At 46.2% G+C, this 27,199-nt stretch overlaps 1 protein-coding gene across 2 annotated transcripts; it reads left to right on the top strand.

Annotated features, from left to right (window-relative positions):
- Positions 1-7,236: 7,236 nt before the first annotated feature.
- LOC134408164 (myelin-associated glycoprotein-like) lies at positions 7,237-26,500 on the top strand. Of its 2 annotated transcripts, none has more exons than XM_063140313.1 (9): positions 7,237-7,338; positions 15,042-15,206; positions 16,376-16,756; positions 17,914-18,207; positions 19,324-19,596; positions 22,383-22,673; positions 23,722-23,821; positions 24,236-24,401; positions 25,788-26,500. In XM_063140313.1, exons 2-9 carry the CDS (start codon positions 15,164-15,166, stop codon positions 25,923-25,925), a joined length of 1,686 nt encoding a protein of 561 aa, XP_062996383.1. In that variant the 5' UTR covers positions 7,237-7,338; positions 15,042-15,163; the 3' UTR covers positions 25,926-26,500. The 2 variants fall into 2 exon arrangements, with proteins under 2 accessions (XP_062996383.1, XP_062996382.1); XM_063140312.1 differs by having other exon boundaries at positions 22,383-22,697.
- Positions 26,501-27,199: the final 699 nt, after the last annotated feature.

The following is a 27,199-nucleotide window of genomic DNA, read 5'->3' as shown; positions in this document are numbered from 1 at the left end:
AGATCGAACAGGCAGGTATTCAAGTCACCTGGTTGCAATCTCCCACACTAGGGTGAAGTTTACTATATTTCCTATTTAAATTATAACAATAACTTCTACATTTCTAAACTGTCCTGGCCCACAGGCTTACAATCTAAGCAGATGCAACACACAAGGAAAAAGAAAAGGGGAGGGAAGAGGAAAAATAAATGCTTTTCAGCAGGGCTGGTGGAATGGCTCAGTTTCCCCTTCTCACCTCTCTCCTGCTGGAACGACTGCTGGACGTGACAGCTGAGAGAGGAGGAGGCTGTGATGTTTTACTGCTTATGCCTATGTTATTAAGTACAGAGTATAAGAATTTATTGAGGTTTGCAGAGTTTTAAGTACCACTGTATGGTTGTTGCAGATGGGTAAGTATGAACCATAGAGAGGAGAATGAGTGTTGGATGGAAGGAGAGTGCTGATTGGATGTTTGTATAGAGCGTCTGGATTGGCTGTGAGAAGGGGCGAAGTCGGAGGACTGTGGAGACTATATAGGAGGAGAGAAGGAATGGAATAGAATGCTTTGGGATAGAGATATTTTATTTATTTATTACATTTTTATACCTCCCAATAGCCGAAAGGTCTTCCTGTTTGTTGTTTTGGTGGATTAAAGTGTGGGAATGAGAACAGTGTAGTTTAGAAAGGAGTACTTGAAGTTATATATTGTGAAACATTAAAGTGAAGTAACCTATGAAACCATTACGCTTTGTGCTCTGAAACCATACGCTTGTCACTGAGATAAGCTTTGAACCTGCATGATCATCTTGTTAAATAAATAACGTTCATTTAAACCTGGTGTGGGCATTGGAGTACCTGGGGAAGGGTACCGGTAACCATATGGTGGCAACAGAAGGGAGAAGGTTGGGTCAAGGGTGCTGATCTGTGCTGCTATGGGGGCCGAAGCAGAAGTAGGTGCGCCACAGGGACAGAGTTGGCATCTCTAGCCCTGACGAGTGCACCTGAGCTGGGTCCTTTGGAGTCACAAAAGAAGTAAAGTGATCCAGAAGTAAACCCATTGGAGGGTGGGCGTCACAGAGGCTTTATATCAAGTGAATATTCAAATAGTTGCCACATGTTCACACGTTAAATAGTTGATATCTGTCAGCACAATCCTGGTACATTTCCACCCAGAAAGTCCCACTGAAACATTGGAGTTTACTCTCAGGAGACCAGGTATAGGACTGCAGCTTGTGACACCCTGGAATTTGATTTTAGTAGTTCAATCTAACAGCTGACATGAAATGGTATTTCAAACGCGACAGAGCATGATAGGTTGGCATGAAATAGTAATCAGTTATCTGATTGTAATTGTTAGATGAAACATGCTGGTGTTGAATGTTTGACAGTTGTTGACTGCTCATGAGATTTCGTATCTGATACCTTCCCCGCCCCAGACAATTAAAAATGCCAACAAAACTGGAATTTCCCATTTTTGGACTTCCACATTCGTGTCCCTCCACCAACATTTAAAATGCTATTTTGAACAGGGTATGCAAATCTTCATGGTCAAAATCTGAGTTGCAATAACTGGAAATCTGACTCAGTTTCGAATTCCTGGGTGTTCTAGCTTCAACTGCAGTCGAAAGTAAAAGTAATAAAATTAAAAATGGATGCAGGCATCTGTTACGGGATGGCTATAAATGGGCTGTGCGTGGTTAGTCATTTGCACAAGTATGCAAACAGAGAGAGAGGGAGGGAGGGTTCCTGATATTCAGGGCTGCTTATTCTATTATTTCTGCTTAAAAACTTGAGGAAATAGCTGTGTATGTGATTGAGTGGGAGGCATGTGAGAATAAGAAAACCGAAAGAGAAAATAACTTGACAGAGAGATGTGCATTTCTGCTTTTCTAGTCCGGTTTCCATTTCCTCCAGTGCAGATGCTTTCTCCACAAAAGGGTTGCTTACAGGTCGCTCATCATGGGTGGTGAAGTGGCAAATTCTGAACAGCAGGCACTCATCATGCAGCTGCATTGATCTAGATCAACAAACCAGTTCGTGGTTTTCAGCTCCTCCATTCCAGTAGCAGGTCTCTTGTAAAGCTCATGGGCCTTGATTGCCCATTTAAGACCAGCCTGAAATACTTTGCTTTTCAGCAGGGAACAATATATAATTGCTAGGGAATCCATCCCCCCTACCCTTCCAGTTACTGTGAGGATTGCAGCTAAACTCAGGCCTTAGCTAGACCAGGCTATATCCCGGGGCGAACCCCAGGATCATCCCTGTGCGTCCACATGATGCACAGGGGATCCCAGGATCAGGGAGGGATCATCCGTCCCTTGCCCCGGGATAGAGCACTCCCCTTTGGGCCCACTTTTTCTGCGGTCTCAGGCTGAGCCCGAGACCACAGAACGTGTGACCCATTTCCACGGCTTGACCCCGCTCCGCGCGATTACTCGCACAGAGCCAGTAGCGCTGCGTCCATCAGGGGTAGGGTGGGGGAGAGGGGAAATTAATTTATTTTTTTTAAAAAAAACCTCTTTGCGCACGATCGTTCGTGCACTGCTGTCTCTTTAAGAAAATTAAAAAATGGCGGGTGCAACGCCTCTCTTCCTGAAGTCATCGCGCCTTATGTGTAAACGGGGCAGAGATCTCGCGTTAATCCCAACGCGAGATCTCCCCTCCTCTGTCCTGGAACAAAAGGTAGGTCTAGCTAAGTCCTCAAACAGAACAGGGGAGCTGGAGGGGTATGTGGCAATGATGTCAGCATCCTTGCTGATAAATATGTGGTGCTACTGCCTCCCTGTGTGTCCTGGGTCCACTACACCACTGCTGCTCACGTTCAGCATCCCTGTTATTTTAGCTTCAAGGCTGATACAGCCCAAGTCTGCCCATTAGGCAAGAGGATAGTGAAACCCTACCCGTGTTTACTGACTCAGAACTAAGAACCGTTGTGTTCACTGTTAGCTCCATCACACCGGGGTTTAACATGCTCTCTACCTTCGCTTCTCTGCCCGTGTTTTCCTTCTTCTTTCAAAAGTTTAAGCACCCAATGAGCACGAGGCCCATTGAGTCTGCTGTTCTAATGGCGCTGCTTCTCCTGCACATAGCAGGAGAGAGCAGCAATTCCAAGGGGTTTTTTTAAAAAAAATCGGACTTAATGAGGGCTTTTTTTGTGGCGCGAGGGAAGCCAAAAGGCACGTGGGAGGCAGACATGTCATGTGAGGGACCTGAGCAAACTCCATGAGTGCCCAGTAACGCACATACAATAAAACACTAATCGGATGGAGCTTTGTGACTCACTTCCAGGTAAACAATAAAAGAACAGAAGAACAGAACAAGAGCCATGCTGAATCGGACCGAGGGTCCATCTAGTCCAGCACTTAGAAAGAGTACCTTGTAGAATGGGAGCAGGGAGGAATTTATTTATTCATTTATTGTACTTATATCCTGCTTTTCTTCCTCCAAGACGGCATACATGATCCTCCTCCTCCTCCTCTTCATGTTATCCTCACAACAACAACCCTGTGAGGTAGGCTGGGCTGTGAGCCTGTGACTGGCCCAAAGTCACCCAGTGAGCTTCCATGGCTGAGTGGGGACTAGAACCTGGATCTCCCAACTCACAGTTCAACACTTTAGCCACTATGCCACACTGGTGTAGTATCTTTTTAAAACATTTTCTTACTTAAGAATGCTCAGTGCCCTCACGAAAGCACAGAATGTCAGATGGGGTCGTGACATAAAGGTGTGCTCTTTTAGCTCTTTCAGTCGAAGGCCCTAACATAGACCACCACTACACTCACACTGAATTGCACAAAGGCGGTAGAAACCACCAATTGGTGGCTAGGGGAAGGGTGTGTGGCCAATGTGGGGAGATTGAGAATGAAGACTGGAAAATTACACCCACTCCAGTATCTGCTTGTGGTGTGATAACAGTGTGTATGAGGTTTGGGTGTTAAAAATCCCAGAACCGCCTCCTCCTCCTCCTCCTCCTCCTCCTCCTCCTCCATCATCATCATCATCATCATCATCATCATCATCATCATCATCATCATCTCAGAGTACTGGATTTCAGGATCAACCAGCTAGATTGGCAGTACTCCCAAGGATGCATTTTTATTTTTAAAAAAGCTGGTCAATACTCACAACAAATGAATAACTAACTAGCCAAGGCAATCAAGGGCTACGAAACGCTGTGATGACCACAGGCTGTGGAAAAAGAGGCTGAGAGGAATCCATGAGGGATAAAATGCCCTTATCATTGGTATTATCCCTGGCAACTAAGAATGGAGCATCCCTGTCTAAAGGGAACCATTATACACCTCCCCTACCCTATGCTGGCTGGGCTCCAGGTTTTTGAGGGTCCTTCGGCAACACCCTCAATGAACCTCCAGACTCAGTAAGTTGACCTTCTCACCACCATTGCCACCAGCTCTTATTGCTCCTCATCTTCCTATTCTTCAGTCAGTGGTACAACTTGTGTGCTCATCAAGTAGAAAGCCAGTGAGCAAGCAGGGCATGGCATCTCCTGCTTTTCCTTTTCACCTTCACTGTTGCCTGGTCCAGAGGGAGAGTCAGCAGAACAAGAGGCTTGCAAGATCATAAAATGTACTGGGACAGAACAATTCATAAGGAAAAGACAATACCAAGCAACTGACCAGACATAACAGTTATAGACAAAAAAACACTTACCTCATCGACACAGAAATACACAATGACAAAAAGGTTGTAGAAAAGGAAGAGGAAAAGAGAGAGAAATATACACCACTGGCTATAGAAGCTAAAGAACTATGGCAACAGGAAAAGGTCAACATTATTCCATTAATCACACATCAGTCACCGGCATCACATCAAAAATATATACAGGAAACCTTCAAAAACTGGGCCTACCAAAATACATCCATACCAACATCCAGAAAGCAGTCATATTTAAAACATGTTCAATAGTCAGGAGATTTCTGAATCAGTAAAAGACAGCAAGACTTGGCAAAGCCCATCATGTTCATGTAGAAAAACGGCCACGAGCTGAAAAGAGAGATGATGATGATGATGATGATATTTAACTTTAGTGCTTCTTAGTGAGCAAGGGAGTAGAATTACTGCTTTTGTACTTTCCCTTACATCCCTGCAAGTAAAAGGGCTGGAGGCATGATTTTCTTCTGCTTCTTTTGCTTCTTCTTCTTCTATGAAAACTGAACATCCACAAAAAGCGGTCCTGCACTATCCTTATAGGCCTCAGCAATCCCCACACCCCAGGAATCATCATTAGCTGGAGGAGAGAAGAGATGGGTGAGTGGGCAGCAGCCAGGCAGACCAACTGCCCTTGACCTCCTACACTTACCCAGCAGCCACCCTTGAGCTACAGCCAGTGTGAAATAGCAAAATGTTAGACCCTTTGGTTTGTTAAAGAGCCAAAGCAGCAGAGGATACGGCCCCTGCGGGTGTTTTGGTCAGCATCTGGAGAAGAGAGAGGAGGTAGCTAGATCTCTTGATGTCACTCTCCCTCCCCTCTGTCTGCCTCTGGCCCTTTCTACACCATCCGTTTTCCCCTGGATCATCCCTGTGAGTCCAAGTGACACACAGGGGATCCTGAGAGCAGGGAGGAATGATCCCTTTATTTCCCTGGGATAACTGAAACCTCATTTATCCCGTTTTTATCTGTGGTTCAGGGATGATCCCGAGGACCGCAGGCAGTGTGGGTACCCGTCCTGGCTTCTTCCTTCTTCCCCACGAGTAGCGGGGGTCATCAGAGGGAAAGAGCTGGGTTGGGGGGAGTCCAGGTCCATCTGGGGTGGGGAAAATGATTTACCTTAATTTTCGCTGGAGCGTGAGTGTACTCCAGCTCTTTCTCTTTTAAAAAAAATAGGTGGCCGTGATGGGCATGACACCCGTGATGTTGTGCCCCATGTAGACTGAGCGTGATAATCCCGGAAGCAGGTAAGTCCGGGACCAGCCCCTCTCCCTCCCTCTCCCCCCCCCCCCGTAGGTGTAGAAAGGGCCTCTGTCGCTCTCTCTCACACACACACGCGACATGCTCAGAATTCTGTGTGCAACAGCACAGCATGGCCTCCAAACTTAGAGGCATGCTAATACGGATGCTCTTGATTGAGATGATCCTCCCTCCTGTACATCCTCTCACTCTAATGGCTAGGTTTGCACGACTACACGGCTGCTTAGTGTTCGCTAGTCAAGGATCAAAATGCATCTCTTTATACACACACACTCCCCCTCTCAGAGAATCATCTTCTAGAGTCCCAGGATACGGGTGGCCCTCTGAACATTTGCGCACACGTATACACACTAAGGCCACCAGCGTATCTTTTCTTAATCTTCTCTCCAGGATAAACATACTCAGCTTTAGACAGACAGATAGTTGGGCAGACAGACAGACAGACGAAAATATATCTACAAAAATTAAAAGGCAAACTTTGCTAGATAAGATTACAGGTAAAGATAACAGGTCCAAGACTGCAGATGGATGGATAGATAGATAGATAGATAGATAGATAGATAGATAGATAGATAGATAGATAGATGGTTTTACAAAAATTAAGCAGTCAAGAGGCCAACATATTGCTAAATAAATAGACTGCCAGATCGGTATGGGTAAATATATTTACAAAAATGAAGTGGTCAGATCCTATATTGCAGATAGATAGACAGACAGACAGGGGGAAAGATATTTACAAAAATTAAAAGGTCGGCTCTCATATTAGAGACAGGTAAATAGACAGACAGCTGGAAAGATATTTTCAAAAATGAAGAGGCCAGGTCCCATATTATGGATGAATAGACAAACAGATAGAAGGGAAGATATTTGCAAAACTTAAGAAGCTGGGTCTCATATTAGAGACAGATAAATAGACAGACAGAGAGAGGGGGACATATTTACAAAAATGAAGGGACTGGCTACCATGTTGCAAGTTGGTGTTGGTGTTGACCACTAGGTTTGGAAATGTCAAACGCCACTGGTGTGTGTGTGTGTGTGTGTGTGTGTGTGTGTGTATCGGGTGAGAAATGCCCAGAGAAGTGTGTGCCATTCCTTTTTGCCTGCAACTCAGCAGTGGCAGCAGGTACTAGAGCAGGTCTGTTAGTGAAGGCCAATTGCGGATGAAGGCTGCGAGCAGCAGAGCAGCAGAAACTTTGCAAAGCCCCAGGCCAGAGAGAGAGAGAGAGAGAGAGAGAAAGCGAGAGCAAGAGAGAGAGAAGTGATTATTTATAGTTGGCAGGAGCGGGGAGAGGACACGAGAGGGAGGGAGGGAGGGCTGAAATGGTAAAGAGAATGTCACACAGAGGAAGAAATAGAGCGTGAGAAGGACGCTGCCCCGTTCGCAGGTGCTGGGGGGCGGACAGCCACTGGGGTCCCCAAATCTGTGACAGGTGAGTTCTTTGGAGAGATGTAGAGGGAGAGCAGTATTATTATTATTTTGAGGGAGGGGGATCGGGAAGAGTTGGAACACAGGTTATGAGGGAGGATTCTTTGGTGTTTACTAGAAGAGTCCAGCTGCATTCCACAGCTGGCAAGAGGAGAGAACCCAGGCGTCCTGGCGGTTGTACTTATTCCTAGCCTCTTCCTTTTTCTCCCCGGCTGAAACCACAACTCCTTGCTCACAAATCTGCAAATATCCGAGAGCTTTAATCAGAGCTTGGGGGGGGGGGGGGGGGAGAGAGAGAGAGAGAGAGAGCGAGAGAGAGCGCAGAGGAGCTCCTAGCATTAACCCGGGAAAACCTTACCCTGTCCTCAAAAAAGAGACAGCTGCTCCCAAGACCCTCTTGCCCTATTGCAGATGGGTTCGGATCTTGCTGGTTCCCCACTCCCCTTGTACTAGAAAAATAAATTTTAAAAAATAGCACAGATCTCAGCTCCCTCCCCCAAATAAGAATGTGATGTGAGAGATTCTGCGGAGGCTTCGCTGACCTCCCATACCAAGCAGGGGAAGATGGTGTTGGGGTGTGTGTGTGTGGGGGGGGGGGGGGGAGAGATGAATAATAAAGCCTAAAAACCCAGAAGAACTGGGTGCTTGCAGCTGTCCTTGGCTCTACCTGCTAGACACTACTTCCCTTACATCCTGCAATCTCCTGTGCTTCAAAAACAGGGAGGCTCCTAAGGCTGCATCACTGGGTTGAGTAATTGGTTGGATTAACTGATCAGAACGAATCTGATCAACTGAAAAGATGGGACCAATTAATCAGGCAGAAGATTATAGCTGTGTGTATGAAAACTGCAGATGGCACTGGCCATCTTAAAAGAAACATTTGCTTATAGGCAAGAGAACAGTGTATATTATTATTATTATTATCATTATCATCAACATCGTCTTTATTTGTATCCCGCCTTTTGCAAGCTCAAGGCGGCTTTTCAAATTTAAAACATATACAGTTGAAAGCTATAAATAGAAATATACAAAAGGTTAAAATGTAATTAAATAGGTTTCAATATTAAAATATTTAAAACGTTTAAATACATAACAAATTTTAAAAGTCCCAGGCATAGATGGCGATCCAGATTATTCACCAAAGGCCTGCCGGAATATATATATATATAAAAAGGTTTTTGCCTGCCTCCGAAAATGCATTAAGGAGGGAGACAGTCTAGCTTCCCTGGGAAGGGAGTTCCAGACCATAGTCCCAATGTATAGGGGTAGGTAATGTTAGACTCTGGACTTAATGGTACTGAGCCAGGGGTCATGTCCCGTATTTCTCTTCACCACCAGCAGCATTCCATGCTGTACAACTGCTTCTACATTACTGATATGTTTGAGCAAAGAACAAAACAAGATAAAAATCCTTTGACAATTCTGATTTTTTAAAAAAGAGAGAGAGAAGAAAGAGATGCTCTGAGCATGTAGAGTTCGACATTTTAAATTTACTTAAATGATAGCACCATCATGCTTACAGGAATAAAAAGGGGTTTGTTTCTGATGCTGTGATGCTAAACGTATTTAATCGGGACTAAGCATCATTCCGATGTTAAAAAAGAGAGAAAGAGAGAGACAAGGATTGTGTGTTTGTGCGTGAGTGTAAATATAATAAAAGGAGCATCAGTAACCATGTGCATGTCAGGCCAGCCACCTCTTTACTACAAAATGACTTAAAAATAAATAAATAGAAGAAAAGATGTTGCACCAATCTGGATCGGCTTCAGTGGGCCCCGGCACGCCCATGCTGGCCCCAGGGCTAAAGCTGGGCTTTTTTGCCAGTGCCCTCATCACTTGTCATGGGGGTGGGTGGGTTGTGGAGCCCTGGCCTTCAGCCCCAGGTTGCTGTCCAGCCCTAGCTGCACTACTAGAAGAGATGGGGTGGGTGGGCTGATTGAGTCTATTACCAGGGATGAGGACAGGGACAGGGACAAGAAGGCAGAGGTTTGAGTGAAAAGATGAGCTGCAGGGAGAAACAGCAGCTGTGCCGTGGAGGCATCTGGCTCTTCCATCAACAGGTTCTCAACTCTGAGGAAGACCTCAGCAAGACCCCGGTGGTGTAGCAGTTAGAGTGTCAGACTGGGACCTGGGGGTTCTGAGTTCTAATCCCCCACTCAGCCATGAAGTTCACTGGATGGTTTTTGGGCGAGTTAATAACTCTCAGCCTAACCTACATCACCGGGTTGTTGTGAACGTGGAGGCCACGTTGGGTTCCTTGCAAAAGGAGGGAAATGGTGGGTGGGCTATAAATGTAATAAATAAAATGTAATAATAATAAGAAGAATACTGCACACGGGCAAGTGGCGGGTGACAAGGAATGGGTGTGGCTGGAGAGGTACAATATCAAAGGCCAGGGAGGATGGAGGAAGGAAGGAAAGCAGGAAGAAACAAACAGACAGAAAATGGGTGGGGATTACCCCTATTGCCTCTGGCTGATATCAGAGATGTTCTATGCGTTGTCCTTATGGTGGTCACTGATTAAAAAAGAGTAAATGTGTGGCCCAAAACAAGAGGACATAAATTTGCATGTGATTTGAGTATGCTAATTTATCTAGAGAGATGCACATTTAGATGTAATTATTATAATTTAAATAGAAGTACAGCAAATCTCGCCATAGTGTGGAAGACAGGGATCAGGTGAATTGTGTGCCTACCTGATCAGTCTGTTGTCCAGTTCGAACTGCAACTTCAAGGCCCCTGGGTTCTTATGGTCCGTTATCTTTAAACCAGATTTGGATAGGACATCCTTTCAACTAGAATTTAGGCCTCTATAAAAGAAGGCCCGTAGTCACCTTGTCCTCCCAATCCCCAACAAGGGAAATGAATAATGGAATCTATGGCAGGAAGGGCTGCTTAGTAGGAAGATTTAAACTGAAACCAGGCCCATCCTGTTCTCTGTGCATGGTTTTGGCCCTGGAAGGCGTGAGAACCATCAAGAGCAGAGTGCCTCGGAGAATATGCAAAGTATTTTCCCCTGCTGCTAAAGGCTACTGTATCATATATTGCTCATTTCCTGCCCAGAAACCATGTAGGGTGCAAGCCATGCACAGATCAGCCTGTGCCCATAACACAAAAAGCTTAACTTCCTGCGTCTGGCCGACCATGTTGTTACAAAAGACACAACGGTGAGCCAGGCTGGGCTTCTTCTTTTTCCTGGTCAGTTGGCAACCTCGCCTACTCAGTGCCAGGCGCCCTGGGAAGCCGCAGCTAACGCTGGCTTCCCGCTGCATAAGTAGATGCAGTCAAAAAGATGTGTTTGTGCATTTGTCACATGCCATGATGGTCTATGTACGTGTGTGTAGGGGGAGGGACTTCAACTTGTGCAGCAATGCATCCCTCGTGAGTCACACATCTAGGCTGGGTTTTCAGATCGGAAGGCGGCCCTTTTCATTTTAGAAATGTTTAAACCCTTGCTTAGCCAGCGGGGCGCGAGGACGGAGGAGAGACAGTGGCTTTCAATCAGGGTGGACAGCAGCTTTGATTGCCCTCGGGTTACGGCTCCGTGCGCAGCTAGAACATTATGCACACTTGGTGGCGGTGCTGCTGCTGACACAGCTGTGCGCCTCGTTGTGGGCTGGAAGCAGCAGCAGCCTGTGTGTCGTTCGCAGGCTGGGATGCGTGGAGAGAGGCCTTGCATTTGTCCCGTTGTGCGTAGGAGAGCTGGGTGTGCGTGTGTGTGGAACGTTGGAGATTAGAAAGGGTTGTGGTCGGCTGGAGGGTGGACGGAATGTCACAGAGTCGAAAGGGTTGTGGTCGGCTGCAGGCGACAATTAACTGAGCTATGTTAGAGGTGACCAGCCGGCGTTTGATGTTCTGGTGCGCACCATGGAGGCTGGGAGCTCCGCTCCCCAGCCAGGCCTTGGCTGCCTGCCAGTGGAGGAGCGTTTGCTGGCTCACACGCCTCTATGTGTCCCTGCTGTGTTCCAGCAAGCCTGTCACTGAACTCCAGAGGGAAATCTACTCTAACCAGAATTGGCTTCTTATTTATTTATTTATTTATTTATTTATTTATTTATTTATATAGCACCAACAATGTACTTGGTGCTGTACAGAATATACAAATAAAACAGCGATACCCTGCCTAGAGGCTTACAGTCTAAAATCACATTAAAACATATGAAGGGGGAAGGGGTTACACAAAACAGAAATAAGGGAACAATCATAGCAATGAGAACAGTAAATCGGGCTAAAATACCAAAAGCTATGGAAAACAGATGAGTTTTCAAATGCGTTTTGAAAACTCCTAGGGAGGTTGTGGGCTCTCCCACACTAGAGGCATTCAAGAGGCTTCTGGACAATCATCTGTCAGGGATGCTTTAGGGTGGATTCCTGCATTGAGCAGGGGGTTGGACTAGATGGCCTTGTAGACCCCTTCCAACTCTGCTATTCTATGATTCTATGATTCTATGATCTAAGGTGGAACTCAGGTTTGAGAGGGCCCTGAGCAGAGAGAGGACATTAGTAGGGCCTAGCAAGTAAGCAGGACGACCTCTTGGCAGGCTTACCTAGCAGTAAGCAAAAACAAACAAATGCAAAAAGCACTAAAATGTGTTACTGAAGAATTTATTTATTTAAAACATTTCTTAGCCGCCTTTCAGGGCAGAAGCACCCCAAGGCAGCTGACAACCTTGAGGCCCAGTATTGGGCAAAAGGCGGGATACAAATAAATATAATAATAATAGTATAAACATTAAAAGCAATAAAAGCGTAGACAGTAAAATATAATTTAAAAACAATAAAAGCTAACAGTAAAAATAAATAAAAACAAGGGCAATAGCAGCCGAACAGTATTCATTTATGAGAAGGCCATAGTAAAATGAAACGTTCTTAAGGCCTTCTTAAAAGCCTGTTAGGATGGTGCATGGCGGAATGCTAGTGGGAGTTTGTTCCACAGGTGCGGGGCCATTGCTGAAAAGGCCCCCTCCTGTGTGGAGACCCACCTAATTTCTCTCACTGCTGGGCAGGCGAGAAGGGCCTCTCTTTTTTATCTTAAAATGCGGGCAGGCTGATCTGGGTGAACAATTGCACAAACCTGTTGTGAAAGTGAATATATTTGAGTCCAATGCAGATATAAGTGCCTCAAAAGAATGAGAACTGTATCAGCGGAATTAGGAATATGCAATTTACAAGCGTACCAGTTTATAACTTGTTTCAAACACTTCTTCAGAAAAAACACTTCTTGACAGTTTTCTTCAGAGAAACACTTCTTTGTTCTTACAGTTCTTATTCCAATTAGTTTCGGTTGATTCCAGTGAACTCAGGGTTAACTAAAACAAGTAAGAGTTTTGGGTTTTTGTTTTTCTAAAAGAATTTTGTACTATCTATGTAAGTGAAGGTTTATATGTTGCTAATGAGCAAAAATTTCACCATCGAGGTTATGAGGAAACCCCTTGGAAAGATCCTTCCATAGGGAGATAAGTCTTAATTCATGTGCATCTTCCTTAGTTTTAACCTTCAGTTGCCAAAACAAAACAAAACATTTCTGTTAGTAAAAGATTAAGTTCTATAAAACAGCACGAAACCTCCTTTGAGAAGAGCAACATTCTGAGAAAGGAAGGGAAGAAGGTGATGAAAATGGAACATGTCTTCATATTTTCCTTGCATATTGTATTCCTTGTCTGTTTTCGTTGTCCATTATGGGGCGGAGAGCGAGAGCTGGGGGATTCTTTTCAGCCGATTGCAGGAACCCTTTCTCCCAGTTGCATCAGAACGCAGAGATTTTGCCAGGAGCCTGACCCTTGTGTTTTGACATCGTTGAGTTTAAGCAGCCAAGTTAAAGGAGGCCCTGCGTTTTGGGATGGCGGGGATCCCAACTCTATGCTGGAAAAAGCTGCCATACGCAACCCAGTGGGTCTTTCTGCTAGCGAATAGCTCAAGGAAGCGAGCCAAACCACAGGGGACCGGAGTCGACAGAATTTCTCCAGTCAAGGGGCTTTCTTATGCCAGCCCGCAGCTCATCTGGGTTGAACCTCTGAACCTGTTTTCAATGACCATCAGAAACGCAAGGAAAAGGGTTTTCTTGAGAATGCGCAGAGTTAATTTCCTTCAACGTTAGCCCAGAAAAGCAGACAAGTTACCAAGAGGGTCGGATAATATCAAGGACTTACATGACAGACGCAACAGACTGAAACACTTTCATACTTTTGCTGTCATGGGACTTACGAGATTTGCAAAGGATTGCAGTTTTCTTATTTCCAAACCCTCATGGTGATTGCAAAGGCTTGAAATGGGGAAAAGGGGAAGAGTTGTAAAATGACATGCGAAACAAATGCACAGTTCTTAAGAAGAGAATAAGGCCTTAGCTAGACCAAGCTATATCCCGGCGCGGACCCCGGGATCGTCCCTGTGCATCCAGATGATGCACAGGTGATCCCGGGATCAGGGAGGGTGATCCCTCCATTGCCTTGGGATACAGGCCTCCCCTTTGCAGTCTTGGACTGACCCCGAGACCGTGGAGCATGTGGCTCTTTTCCGCGGAGCCAGGAGCTGCGCATGGGGCGCAGCACTCTTCAGGAGCTCTGCGCCCATCGGGGGTAGGGTGGGGGGAGCGGAGAAAGTAGGGTTTTTTAAAAAATACACCCTTACCTTTGCGCACAAGCGTTCGTGCACTCCATCCCTTAAAAAAAAATGGTGGGCCTTACGTGTAAACGGGGGCTAGATCTTGCGTTAATTGCAATGTGAGGTCTCCTTTCCTCTCCCCCGGACTTTCAGTTAGGTCTAGCTAAGGCCTAAGACACCTCCTGCATCAAACCAGAAGGCCCAACGTCCTGTTTCACATAGCAGTTTACCAGATTTTCTCTGACCCTTTTTTCTAGAGTTATTTAAACTAGTCATTATCAGGATATCTTGAGACGTGCTTGCAAGCATATCTTGCAAGTTATTTATTTCAAGCATTTCCTTCCGTCCTTCCCTCTTCTTTAGCACCAAAAGCTCCCAGAGTAGCTTACAAAGATCACGAGTATGACAGCCTCAGCTCTCGGGCTTGCAATTTAAAAGACACGACGCGCAAGGAAATAGGGAGGAGGAGGGAGGAGGAAAAGTGCAAGTTCGGGCACCGGTTTTTGAAGTTACAGAGCTCATGATTGGTCACTCGCAGACATTTGCAGGTCCTTTTCATGGCGTCACCAACCTCCGATGCCTGCTTCACTGTTTCCAAGTGGGAACCCATCATTTTTATAAAACCCTGAGAACGAAAGCACTGTACCCGCTGCTTCTTCATGGGCTGATAGATGGGGCCAGGTTGATTTCCCCCTTGCCATGATGTTCTACCTGAGAGGTAGCATCCCAGTGACCCTTGGTCTCCTGGCTGGAGGCATTAGACAGAGTGTGCCTCCCTTTCAGCTCTGCAGCCCCTTATACGTAAGGTAGTGAACTGACTTCCCCTACCACGACCTCTGTTCTTATGCCTTTAACAGTCGGTGTGGCAGAGGTCAGCGGATGAACCTTTCCATGGCATGAAAATAAAGATGATCACCTGGTTGTGTCATCAGCTCAAGCAGCTGTTAATGACATAGGAGCCGGGGCTAGTAAGAAAGCTGGCAACGCCACATGTCTGCCATCTTTTGAAAGACCATCTCTTCCATCCCATTGACCCATGATGGAATTAAAGTAGAGACACACCTTGACTTCTGTTTAATTACATCCTGCTTTTCTTCTTCCAACCAGTTTCCCCATCTGTGGGCTCGCGTGTGCATGACAGAGTGGAGAAGGAGGCGAGAAGAGGGATCTCTCCTTCCCCCGAGCCCTGAGACTCTCTCAGGGTTGCAATCCCAGAGGGACGTCACAACATGAAACACTTCAGCAAATATCTCCGACTGACATTTCTCCTGGGTAAGTTACGTGATGCTCGCTGGTCCAAGATACCTAACAAGAGGCCTGTGCCCAGTGTGACAACGTGCCTGTTCCACAGCTGCCTCACCCCAGATGCAGAGGCATTTTAATATCCCAGCTGTGCTTAGGGCAACAGTGAAATATTTCATTTACTATATTTCTCTGTCGCCCCAAAGCTGACGCTGTCTGCGCAGTTCACAAAAGTTAAAAACCATTAAAATACATTATACCAAGTATGTTTTTATTATTATTAAAAACAACAACATATAAACAGGTAGCACACAAACAAACAATGAAGACATTAATAAAAAGAAAAGGTCCCAGATCCGATTTCATATTAGGTTTAGAACTCAAAACTTGACATCAGTTGAGAAATTTGGTAGGGAGCGGATCAAAAGGAAAGACGTTATCTGACTGTCCTTTGAGGACTTTTCTGGGCTTCATCCCACGTACCCATTTCCCTCTAATTATCCCCATAGCGTAAAGCTGTCATTGTCATTGTTGTTAGCTAAATCATACCCCGGGCGGCACCGCTCCTAAGATCCTTTGCATACCAGGAAAGGGTTTAACGGGGAGAAATGTAAACAAATCATAACAAATCAACAAATGACCCAATATGATTCAAATTTGGTATGCTTAAAGCCCTCCTTAATATCTATTACTGTGCCAATTTGGATGTCTTTATCTTTAAAACTTACGCAGATGTAAGCATTTGTTTAATTTGTACTTTAAACATATCAAATCCTCCTCCTGCGCCCCCAGTGGCCGCTCGGAGAACAACAAAAGGTTTGCTCCTAAAGAGGTAGTAAAATAGGTCGGTTCTTTTGGCTAAGAAGCACAATTAAAGCAGGATGCCTGGGAGTGCTTCACAGTCAAAGCAGATTATAAACTGGAAAACTTCGGAGTCCTTTGCACACAATTCACAGTGATTGCACAGTATAACCCTGGTGTGATGAAGCTATCTGTGTGATTATTAAACAAGGGTCGATGCTGAATTAAACCTCAGCTCCTCACCTGCAGAAGCATCATTAGAGAGAAAAGCTCTGCTTTCCGGGATGCAGTCTTGGTGACATGACCCATATCTCTGGTTCCCAACATCTTAGCTGAAGTTGAAGCCTCTCTGCCCTGTTCCCACCAGCCCAACCTTTTCTCTCACCCCCCCCCCCCAGTTCTGTTTTACAGCCCCGTCTCTGCGGCCTGGACTTCCACCCTGCCCAGCTCAATCCAAGCCTTACGGGGCTCCTGCGTGGTCATTCCGTGCTCGTTCACCTACCCGGGCTCCCGTGAATCCTGGGGTGGCAAATTCAGCGTGACTTGGTACCAGTACCGCTCACGAGGGTACCCTGAAATCTACAGCAGCAAAAGTTCAAGCACTGTCCTCCCTGAATACCAGGGGCGGACGGAAGTGCTAGGAGACCTGGAAATGGGCAACTGCACCCTCAGCATCAACCCTGTGAATAACGCGGATGCCATGAGTTACTACGTCTGGATCAACCCCGAATCGGTCAAGCACCGCTTCTATGACGTCACAGTCCAGGTGATAGTGACAGGTGAGTTAGATCTTTGTGCATGGGCAGCAGACCAAAGACAGCAGAAGGGGGCTATGAATAAGTGCATCATCAGACAAGCGTTTTATAGCGCCACTTACAGATGTTTGCAGTCCCTTTTCACGACGCCGTCCACCTCCCCTGTATCTCCCGCTCCTTTTTATCTTTTTACCGTGACAAAACAAGACCTGGAAAAGCCAACTTTTGGGTTTTGAAGCGAAACGCGCCACCATTTCCTGCTGCGTGCAGGAAAAGCAGCACGATAAAAAAGGTCCACTGAATGGGCCATGTGGTCATTGTTTACTTCCTCTTTCATCCCTGTGTGAAGAAAGAGGAAGTATTGTGGGACAGAAGGGGGGAAGCGACGGTAGGGAAATGCGATTCCCCCCCGTCTGATGACGCTTTTCATGGCTACCCCCATTCATTCCTAAAAAAGAAGTGTCAAGGCAAGTTTGGAAGCAACACACCTTCTCCAGTGAAGGTTGGAGGACCTCTTTCAGTCCAAGGGATGGATTCAATTTCAGAAAAGCTCTCAGGGGCCTTATTCCAATGGTGTTCAGACCCAACGACAAACAGACCAGGGCCAAACCCCCGCAAATACCACGTATGGCCCATTTGGAGTCCACCAGCAGAAGAGCCTTTAGCGTGGTGCCCCCCCTTTCTGTGGAACTCCCTCCCCCCTGGAGGTCAGGCAGGCACCAACACTGGCACCCCGTGAAAACAGTTCTATTCCAGGAAGCATTCCTTGACTGACAGCTATGGTTTTTATAGGCATTCTTTTTTTTTGTTTTTAAAGTATAATTTTAGTACTGTTTCAATTTTTGTATCTTTTCCTGTTTTAATTCTTACGTCCACCGCTCTCCAGAACCTGTTTCAGATATTGAGCAGTATGCACATTTTGTAAAATAAATAAATAAATAAATAAATATTAAATATTTGGATAAGGAGAAGTGTAGGGATTGGGCAGAGCACAGCTTTTCTATTCACTGCAATCTTACATGCATCCATTTCGCATCTGATATTATTCGCTCCTTTTCCTTCTATGCCAGCCTTCCTCAACCTGGGGTGCTCCAGATGTGTTGGACTACAAGGAGATGCAGTCCAACACATCTGGAGCGCTCTAGGTTGAGAAAGGCTGTTCTATGTCCTTTTGCTTGCAGACACTCCAAACCAACTGGAGCTGAGCGACCCGGGGCTACTGACAGAAGGTGATCGCACCATGGTTACCTGTTCAACGCTGCACACCTGCCCCTTGGCCCCGCCTACCCTCAGCTGGAATCATTTGGGAGCCAGAGCTGTTACAATCCAGGAACGTCGGGCGTGGGGCGCCTGGAAGACTGAGTCGGGGTTTAGTTTCAGCCCTTCTCACAAGGACCACGGCAGATTTCTGCAGTGCACGGCCACTTTCCCAAACCAGCAACAATCTCGTGACGGGATCTACCTGCAGGTTAAATGTGAGTGTCTGAACATGGTCCTCTGGGGTAATGGGTGGCAACTTCTGTACAAGGCACCTTTCTCTTCATAGCCAGGGCTATCGATGCTTTATCCTTGAAAGGTGATGGCCATTTTAAATCCCTGTCTCAAGACAACATTCGTAGGGTGCCAAGGCAGTCACCCATCCAGATACTGACCAGACATGGACCTGCTTAGTTCCAGCAAGGCAGCTGCAACATGTACCTTCAGACCATAGTCATGGGCCCTAGCAATAGGCAATGCCACAGTTGGATAAAAGCACAAGGAGGGGCTGCTGGACCAGACCGCAAGTCCCTCTAGCTCAGTAAACTGCCCCTGGACATGGAGGTTCCATTCAACAATCAATATGAAGGCTGTTCCAATCAGCTCTTTTCTTTCTTCCTAAACAGCTGAGACGCTTGTGAAATCATCACCTGATTCCCAGTGCTGAAGATTTAAAACTTCCCTGGTGGTGAATGAAAGATGTTGCAATATTAGTAACGAATAAAGTTGTTCTTGAGCATGTGGGAATGACAAGTGAGGAACAGGACAAAGACTGAAAGAATAGCTTTTATCTCTGCATTATATTTTGCCACATTGGTGGTGGTGGTGGTATTATTATTATTATTAATAATTATTATTATTATTCATGCTGCCTCTGTATGTGCTTTTTTATTTTTATTGTATGGGCTTTATATTGCATTGTGTGTTTAGAACAACATACCTTATTCTATTTTAAAATCAGAAGACACGAGAATTTTTTTTAGAAAAAGACATTTAATAATTCTATAACTACTAATCATAGAATCATCGAATAGTAGAACTGGAAGAGGCCTATAAGGCCATCGAGTCCAACCCCCTGCTCAATGCAGGAATCCACCCATAGAATCCTAATCCTAATAATAACTACTCAAGTTACTTTGCTGGCTTAGGCGAAGAACAAGATGGCGGCCCCTCCCATTCCATGGATAGAAGGCTTCAAGTCTGAACACCATTCTCCACTACACTTGAAGCAGCATGCTAGCTTAGGGTGCATAGGACACAGCTCTCCCCTCCATCACCTTGCTACCGCCTCCCAGCAACATGGGCTTCTCCCCCAATTTGATTGTCTCTTCCAGATTCTCCCAAAAATGCAGTGGTCTCTGTAGTGGGGAACCCAGTCCTGAAAGAAGGCGACAGCGTCACCCTCCGATGTAGCAGCCAGAGCAATCCCCCTGCTGTCAGCTACCGCTGGTTCTCCGGGCCACGCAAGGCACCACTCCGGGCAGCCGGTGTCGGAGCAGAGGTGAAGCTGGCGGATATACGGAGGAACTCGGGGCCGTACCACTGTGTCGCGGAGAATGACGTCGGAATGGGGGAGGACTCGCCACCCACCTACCTCAACGTGGAATGTAAGACAATGATTTAAGTCCTCTCTTTTAACTGGTGCTTTATTTTTGGCCCCACTCTACTTTTAGGGCTCCGAAAAGCTGGCAAATCCACACCGGCTGCTGGCTTATGGTGTGGAGATGCCATCTTTTCATTCATCCAGAGCTCCTATACCTTTTACAGCTCTTTGGCAGACAGGAACTCCACTGGTGAAGCTTTTGCTATCATTGCATCTACAGACAGGGAAAGTTTGTCCTGATGAATTTTGGCCTATCAGGAACAATCTACTAGATGCATGCTAAGGTGCCAATGACATTAACATTCAGAATAGGGATGCCAACTTTTTACAGGTACCTGCTCCTGTGGCTGTAACAATAGCTTAACAATAGCATCATCATAGAATCATATAGAATAGTGGAGTTGGAAGGGGCCTATAAGGCCATTGAGTCCAACCCCCTGCTCAATGCAGGAATCCACCTTAAAGCATCTCTGACAGATTGCTGTCCAGCTGCCTCTTGAAGGCCTCTAGTGTGGGAGAGCCCACAACCTCCCTAGGCCATTGGTTCCATTGTCACACTGCTCTAACAGTCAGGGAGTTTTTCCTGATGTCCAGATGGAATCTGCTTCCTGTAACTTGAACCCATTATTCCGTGTCCTGCACTCTGGGATGATCAAGAAGAGATCCTGGCCCTCCTCTGTGTGACAACCTTTTAAGTACTTGAAGAGTGCCATCATGTCTCCCCTCAGTCTTCTCTTCTCAAGGCTAAACATGCCCAGTTCTTTAAGTCTCTCCTCATAGGGCTTTGTTTGCAGACCCCTGTAAATATCATCATCATCATATGCAGGTGTCAGCATGGGATCATGCTGTGTTCTGTGCTGTGAAAAGCTTCCCACATATCAAGGTGTTGTTGTTGTTTGAAGCCATAGGAGATCAGGATAGTGTATGTGTGGGTTTTTGTTTTGTTTTTTGCTATCAGTTGGCAACCTGATCAAGGGGCTTCACCACAGGCATTGGGCTTATACAGGACACAAACTGGGTCATTTTTCTTCTTGACTGCTCTCCTTTCTCCCTCAGTTACCACTTAGTGAGGGCGGAAAGAAGGGTGAAACAGAGCTAAAGAGCTAGCTCTGGAAAGATACAGGATCCTTTTCCCAGTCAGGAGCTGGCAGTCCTTGAGTGAGACAAGATGTTTCTTATGATCCTGCCCAGTTGCTAAGATTGTCTTCAGATGCACCTCTCTGGGTGCCCCCACCCACCATGGTGCATCAGGTGGCTACCAAGGAAAGAGCCTTCACTGTAGTGGCCTCTTGTCTCTGAAATGCCCTTCACAGGGAGATCCGCCTGACGTCTTCACTGTATACGTTTAGATGCCAGGTTAAGCATCTTCCTCTTCCAGCGGGCATTTAGCTCCTAATCTGTTGCTCTGATTATTAATTGTATTGCTGGTAATTGATTTTACTGTGGCTCTGATTATTAATTTTACTCTTTAATAATTATTAGTAGAATATATTGGTATTTCTACTGTTGTATTTGTTTTCTTGTTATTTTCTTGTTGTTTTTTATGATTGTAAACTTCACTAAGGTGGTTTTATTCATTCATTCATTCATTCATCCATCCATTCCCATAGTATTTCACTGAATTCCATTTCAATGGGGCTGCTAAGAAGGCACCTTAAACCCTGCTAGTTAAGGCTTTTGGTTAAGCAGCACGGTTTAAGGTGTCTCCTGCAATGCATTTTGCTAAACGCTGGTCACTCACTAGCCACAGTTGGACCGCCTGCAGCAGAGTTAGCAGCTCTAACCATGCCTTAAAGTGTTGTGTGCAACAGCATGGCTTGTGTTTAGTGCTAACCTCAGAGAACCACAGTTTTGCTAACCACAGGGCCTAGGGTGACCATATGAAAAGGAGGACAGGGCTCCTGTATCTTTAACAGTTGTATTGAAAAGGACATTTCAGCAGGTGTCATTTGTATATATGGGGAACCTGGTGAAATTTCCTCATCATCACAACAGTTAAAGCTGCAGGTGCCCTGTCCTCTTTTAAATCTGGTCACTCTAGTATGGCTCCTGCACCTTTAACTGTTGTGATGAAGACAGAATTTCATCAGGTTTTCCCTATATACAAATGACACCTGCTGAAATTCCCTTTTCCATGCAACTGTTAAAGATACAGGAGCCCTGTCCTTCTTTTCATATGGTCACCCTAACAGGGCCTAAAGTGTCATCTGAACAGGCCCTACGCCACTCAATAGCCAAAGCTCTAAGCGTTCACAAAATTTACAAACTGCAAGTACAAGACAATAAAAACCCAATCTAAAATCTTTAACACAAGAGCATTTAAAAACAATTGAAACAGCTAAAACAGTTACAGTAAGATACAGGACCTGCCAGACTCAAGTTTACATTTAGGTGGTAGGTGAATTAATTCATTAAATAAAGTAATAAACAAACAAAAAAACATCTTTGGGGAAGCCACAGGTAAACCACCCAGAGAGGTTCGGTTATGGGACGGTATAAAAATGAAATGAACGAATAGGTGTTAAATGTACATTTTGACCCAAATGTCTAAATGTACGCTTAACACCTTTGGCTTCCCCAGAGTGACAGCTTTAAGTGTTCTTTATGGCCCCATTCTGAACACACCTTAAACCATGCTTTAACCATGGTGAATAAAGCAAAAGGCCTTATTCACCGTGGTTAAAGACATGGTTTAAGGTGTCTTCGGAAAGGCCCAATGAGGCATTGGAGCAAACAAACACTGTCAGGATCTGGTTTAATTAAAGAAATACATCTCTGCCTTCCATGTAGATAAACCAGTGATTTTGCCCGAAGGAAACTGCACTGTCTCAAGGACCGGAGAGACCGTAACCTGTTACTGCTTGGCGGAGGGAAACCCCCTACCCGGCATCGAGTGGCGTCTACTGAACCGTACCGTTCCGGGGGACTTCAACAGCTCCGAGCTGCAGGCGGCGTCGGTCTCGTGGGGCCAGGCCATCATCGGGGTGCTGAGGGGGCCCTCCTCCAGCCTGACCAACGTGTCTTGCACAGCCACCAACAAGCACGGGCCCAGCCAAACCGTTCTGCCCACCGTCCAGGCAGGTGAGGCTGAGGGCAGATCAGGAGGTAATGCCTAGAAGGCCAAAGGAAATGGGATGCTCGTCGGATGATTTTTGGCCAACTTGCATGCCTGTTATTCCTTTAGTCCAAGAGTGGGGAGCTTCTTTCAGCCTGGCTGAGTGGGGTGGGGGTGGGGAATTCAATTACAGAGAAGCTTTCAGGGGCTGCATTCCAGTGGTGGGCAGGGCTAAAGGAAAAGGGGTGGCGCTGAAGACAAAAGGAGTGGGACCAATATTCCTCCTCCTCCTCCTCCTCCTCCTCCTCCTCCTCCTCCTCCTTCCCATGCCATTCGCCTTCAAAGGGTAGATGGATGGCTCCCAGAGAGAGGGACTTCTTGGTGTTGACACCCAAATTGTGCCACTCCCTCCCAGGGCCATGTTTGCCTGGCGCCTCCCCTCTTAGCCTTCAAGTGCCAGGCCAAATCTGTATTGCACTCTTGTACCTTGAATAGCATTAAATGGAGGCTCTTCGTTTGCCTTTCATCTCCTGCTTTATTTCTTCTTGGGGGTTTTCCTTGAAAGGTTGTTTTGTCTCTTTGTTTTACGTGCTGTTTCGACGCGCTGCTGTTATTGTTGCTTTGGTGTGTTTTGTCATAGTTTCCGCACGTGCCTTTTTAATCAAGGTTTGTTTTTGGAGAAAAGGGAGCGTCAGCTTGTTCTGTTCATTTGTTTGTTTTTAAAAGCGGAAACTCAAAACTGTTTGCAACAGTGAATACAGTAAAATAGAGTTGCAGTTAATGGGAACTGCAGCTGAAGTTCTGCCTGCAGCTGAAGTTCTGCCTGCAGCTGAAGTTCTGCCTACCAGCTAGCTGCAAAAGTGGAGGGGTGGCCCTGCAGATGTTTTGGCCTACAACTCCCATCATCCCTCACCATTGACTATGCTGGGTAGGACAGAGGGGAATTGTAGGCCAAAACATACGGAAGGCCACAAGTTGCCCACACTTACCTTGAAGGCACCTTTTGTCCAGTCTGCACGCTGAGGGCGTCTTTACAAATGCCAGCTGCCAGGTTTCATTCTCTGCTTTTTGCAGGGGACATCAGCCTCCTGCTCATGGCATTCGGGGGTGCCGTTGGGGGCCTCCTCTTCTTTGCCCTGCTGGGAACTGTGGTCTACAAGGTGACGACGAGCAGGTAAGAAAGCCGAAGGAGGCACTGAGTCCATCCACAGAAACGCCCAGGGCCGGCCCTCCTATGAGGCAGGGTGAATCCGGCCTTTAGGAAACTGCAGTTCCAAGCAGATGCTGATTTATTTATTTAGGGGGAAAACTAGCCTGTTGAGCCCATGCACCATGAAGACTTCTCCTTTTCTATGGAGGGTTGCCAACTCTTTTTTTTTTTTACTGGTCCCTGCTCCTGTGCCTATACCAGTGGTGTGATCTGCAGGCATTAGCACATAATTGTGTTTATTTCCTGGCAAAGCTTCACAGCTGATCCATGCATATCGAGCTGCTTTTAAATGTGCGGTTTCCCTCTTGGTCAGTTGGCAACCTATTCTCTACATGGCTGCAGCAACACTCGCTCTGTTTTTCTTTCTTCTGCTGCCAGGAAACAGAAGCAAGAGGATGAGGATGACGAGGAAGATCCCACATTGTATGGGAATGTAGAGCAGAAGACATCTCTTAAAGCAGAAAAGCCGCCCAAATCTAAAAAGGAGGAGCAATTCAACATGTACAACAAGTCCAACGCAGGAGGCAGCCCAGCTGCTGACAACGTAAGTTGCAGCATCAGGGCGAAGCAATACCCCAACATGCTTCCCTAGGGCAGTTGTCTTATTTAGACCCAGGACCCACCTTTAACTGCCACCTGCAACAGGAGATCCACTTTTAATCAAGCTTTCAACCTTTATTTGAGAAGTAGAACCAGAAGTTAGAGAAGAAGGATGAGCAACAAAATGTTGCAGTGCAGAGAGGTCCTGGTCAGGAGTCAGCCAACTACACCCTTTTCCAGAATACTCCATTGCCTGTCCCTGTTTTTCCTCCCTCCCACCCAGCCCAATAGTCTTTTGCAGCCACTGAGCATGCTCAGCCCTCATCAGGCTGTTTTGGGTTTTCCCCACTTTCAGTTTTCTTGCCCACTGGAATATTTTGGTTGTTTTTTGGAATTCTGCAAACCTTGGGATTCTCCCAAGCCTGCAGATCCCTCCCTCTTGGGCGTGGATGGTGCCATTCGGGCTGCAATCCCATAAACACTTTCCTGGAAGTAAGTCCCATTGAATGCACTGGGGCTTATTTCTTAGGAAACAAGTATAGTAGCTCCATCAGACAGGGGAAAGAATCACGGTTCCCTACCGTACCTTCTCTGTCCCCGCTCCTGTCCCACAATACTTTCTCTTTCTTCCCGGAGAAGAAAGAGGAAGTAAACAAAGGGTCAGTACTTGGGAGCATGAGTTTGCTGATAGTATATAGGATTAATTGATTAAAGGCACAGTCCTATGCATGAGTTGACAGAAAAAAGGCCTACAACTCACTGGGGCAGGCTGGGAATTGTAGGTCTTTTTTTTCCTGTCCAAGAATGCATAAGATTGCATTCTAAATACCCTTTTCCCTTAATGCAATCCTAGGGGTTCATCTGAAGTGCGTTTTACTGCATGCTCATTGCTGCCCACTCACAGTTTTGCGTGCGAGCTGTAGATGACGCCGTCCGCCTCCCACGCCTTCTTCCCTTCTTCCAGTGACAAAATAGACCTCCAAAAATCCGACTCTTTTTTGGGAAACGGAATGTGCCGCCATTTCCTGCTGTGTGCAGGGAAAGCGATGCGATAAAACAGCCCTTGAGAGGGCCACATGGTCTTTGTTTACTTCCTCTTTCTTCTCCAGGAAGAAAGAGAAAGTATTGTGGGACAGGAGCGGGGGCGGAGAAGCTACGGTAGGGAACCATGATTTCCCCCTGTCTGATGGAGCGCCTATACTTGTTTCCTAAGAAATAAGCCCCAGTGCATTCAATGGGACTTACTTCCAGGCAAATGTTTATGGGATTGCAGCCTATAAACTCCCAATTAATCAGGAAACACATTGAAATGTTGGCTGGCTAAGAGCTACCTTCTAAGTCACTTGAAGTCAAGCTCTTCTTCTTTTTGTCCCTCCATCCTTTGTTTTAGGATTTAACCACCGAGGCTTACGAGACAATGGACATAGCAGAAGATTATGAGAATGTATCAGCATCTGCAGGACATTATGGGAACCTGGGCAATTGGCAGCCCTCCTCCGGCACCGATCAAATCTACTCAAATGTCTGATCTGAGACGGGAGTGGACAAAAGGAGCATGTCCGGATCTTTTTCTATTTAATGAATATAACTAGAAGTAACACTAACTAGCTAGAGCAACGGGCACGATCAGGCAGGAGAGCTGGGGAGGCAGGGTGCAAATTAAGATACCTAAATAAATAAACCTTGCAGGGATCCCCAGCAGTGAGGTGGACCACCCAGAATTCCCTGGGGAACAATATTTGTATAAACCGTTGGGACTCCCTGCTACAGGGAAATATTAGTGTTAACTCTCAGGACTTCCTGCTGTGTGGGGGGATATGTTATTGGCGTAGAACCTTGGTGGGGGAAAATATTTATGGTGTTACCTCCTAAGGCTCTTTGCTGTGGGGAAATGTTACTAATCCTCACCCCCTGGTATTGCCTGCTGCACGGGGATAGTTAATGACGCTAGTCCCCAGGACTGCCTGCTGAAGGGTCTGGAGCTATAATAACCCCCTTCTTCTTTTCTAAAACTGAGATCTTTCCTGCTGTGCTGAACCCATTGTGTCAGTGGATTTTACTGTCAAGACTTTCAAAGTATATGTCTCTATTTTTGTACTTTCAGCACGTCCACGCCGCTTTTATTGCTGTGATTAATTTGGACTCGGGGTGTGGGGGAGGGCACCATTCAGATCTCTCTGCGGGTGACTGCATTACATTAGAAACTTCAAGGACATTGTACAGTGGGTTGCAACATTTTCTTAAGAACACAAGAACATCCTGGATCAGACCAAGGGTCCATCTAGTCCAGCACTCTATTCACACAGTGGCCAACCAGCTGTCGACCAGGAGCCCACAAGGAGGACACAAGTGCAACAGCACTCTCCAACCCATGTTCCCCAGCAACTGGTACACACAGGCTTACTGCCTCAGGTACTGGAGGTAGCATATAGCTATCAGGACTGGTAGCCATTGATAGCCTTCTCCTCAAGCAATTTATCTGACCCTCTTTAAAGCCATCCAAATTGGTGGCCATCTCTACATCATGTGGTAGTGAATTCCACAGTTTAACTATGCTGTCGGTGAAGAATTACTTCCTTTGATCTGTCCTGAATCTCCTACCAATCAGCTTCATGGGATGACTCTGGGTTCTAGATATTATGGGAGAAGGAGAAAAAATGTCTACTGATCCACATTCTCCACACCGGGCATAACTTTGTACACCTCTATCTGGTCTCCCCTTATCCTCCTTTTTTCCAAACTAAACAGTCCCAGCTGTTGTAACCTTCTGAGTTCCTGTGCCCTGAACAGATGGAAATCCAG

This window comes from Elgaria multicarinata, chromosome 13 (assembly GCF_023053635.1).
Source record: "Elgaria multicarinata webbii isolate HBS135686 ecotype San Diego chromosome 13, rElgMul1.1.pri, whole genome shotgun sequence".
In the NCBI taxonomy this organism is placed as follows: domain Eukaryota; kingdom Metazoa; phylum Chordata; class Lepidosauria; order Squamata; family Anguidae; genus Elgaria; species Elgaria multicarinata.
Note: the sequence above shows the minus strand (reverse complement) of the source record. Positions and strands in the feature narration are given on the sequence as shown.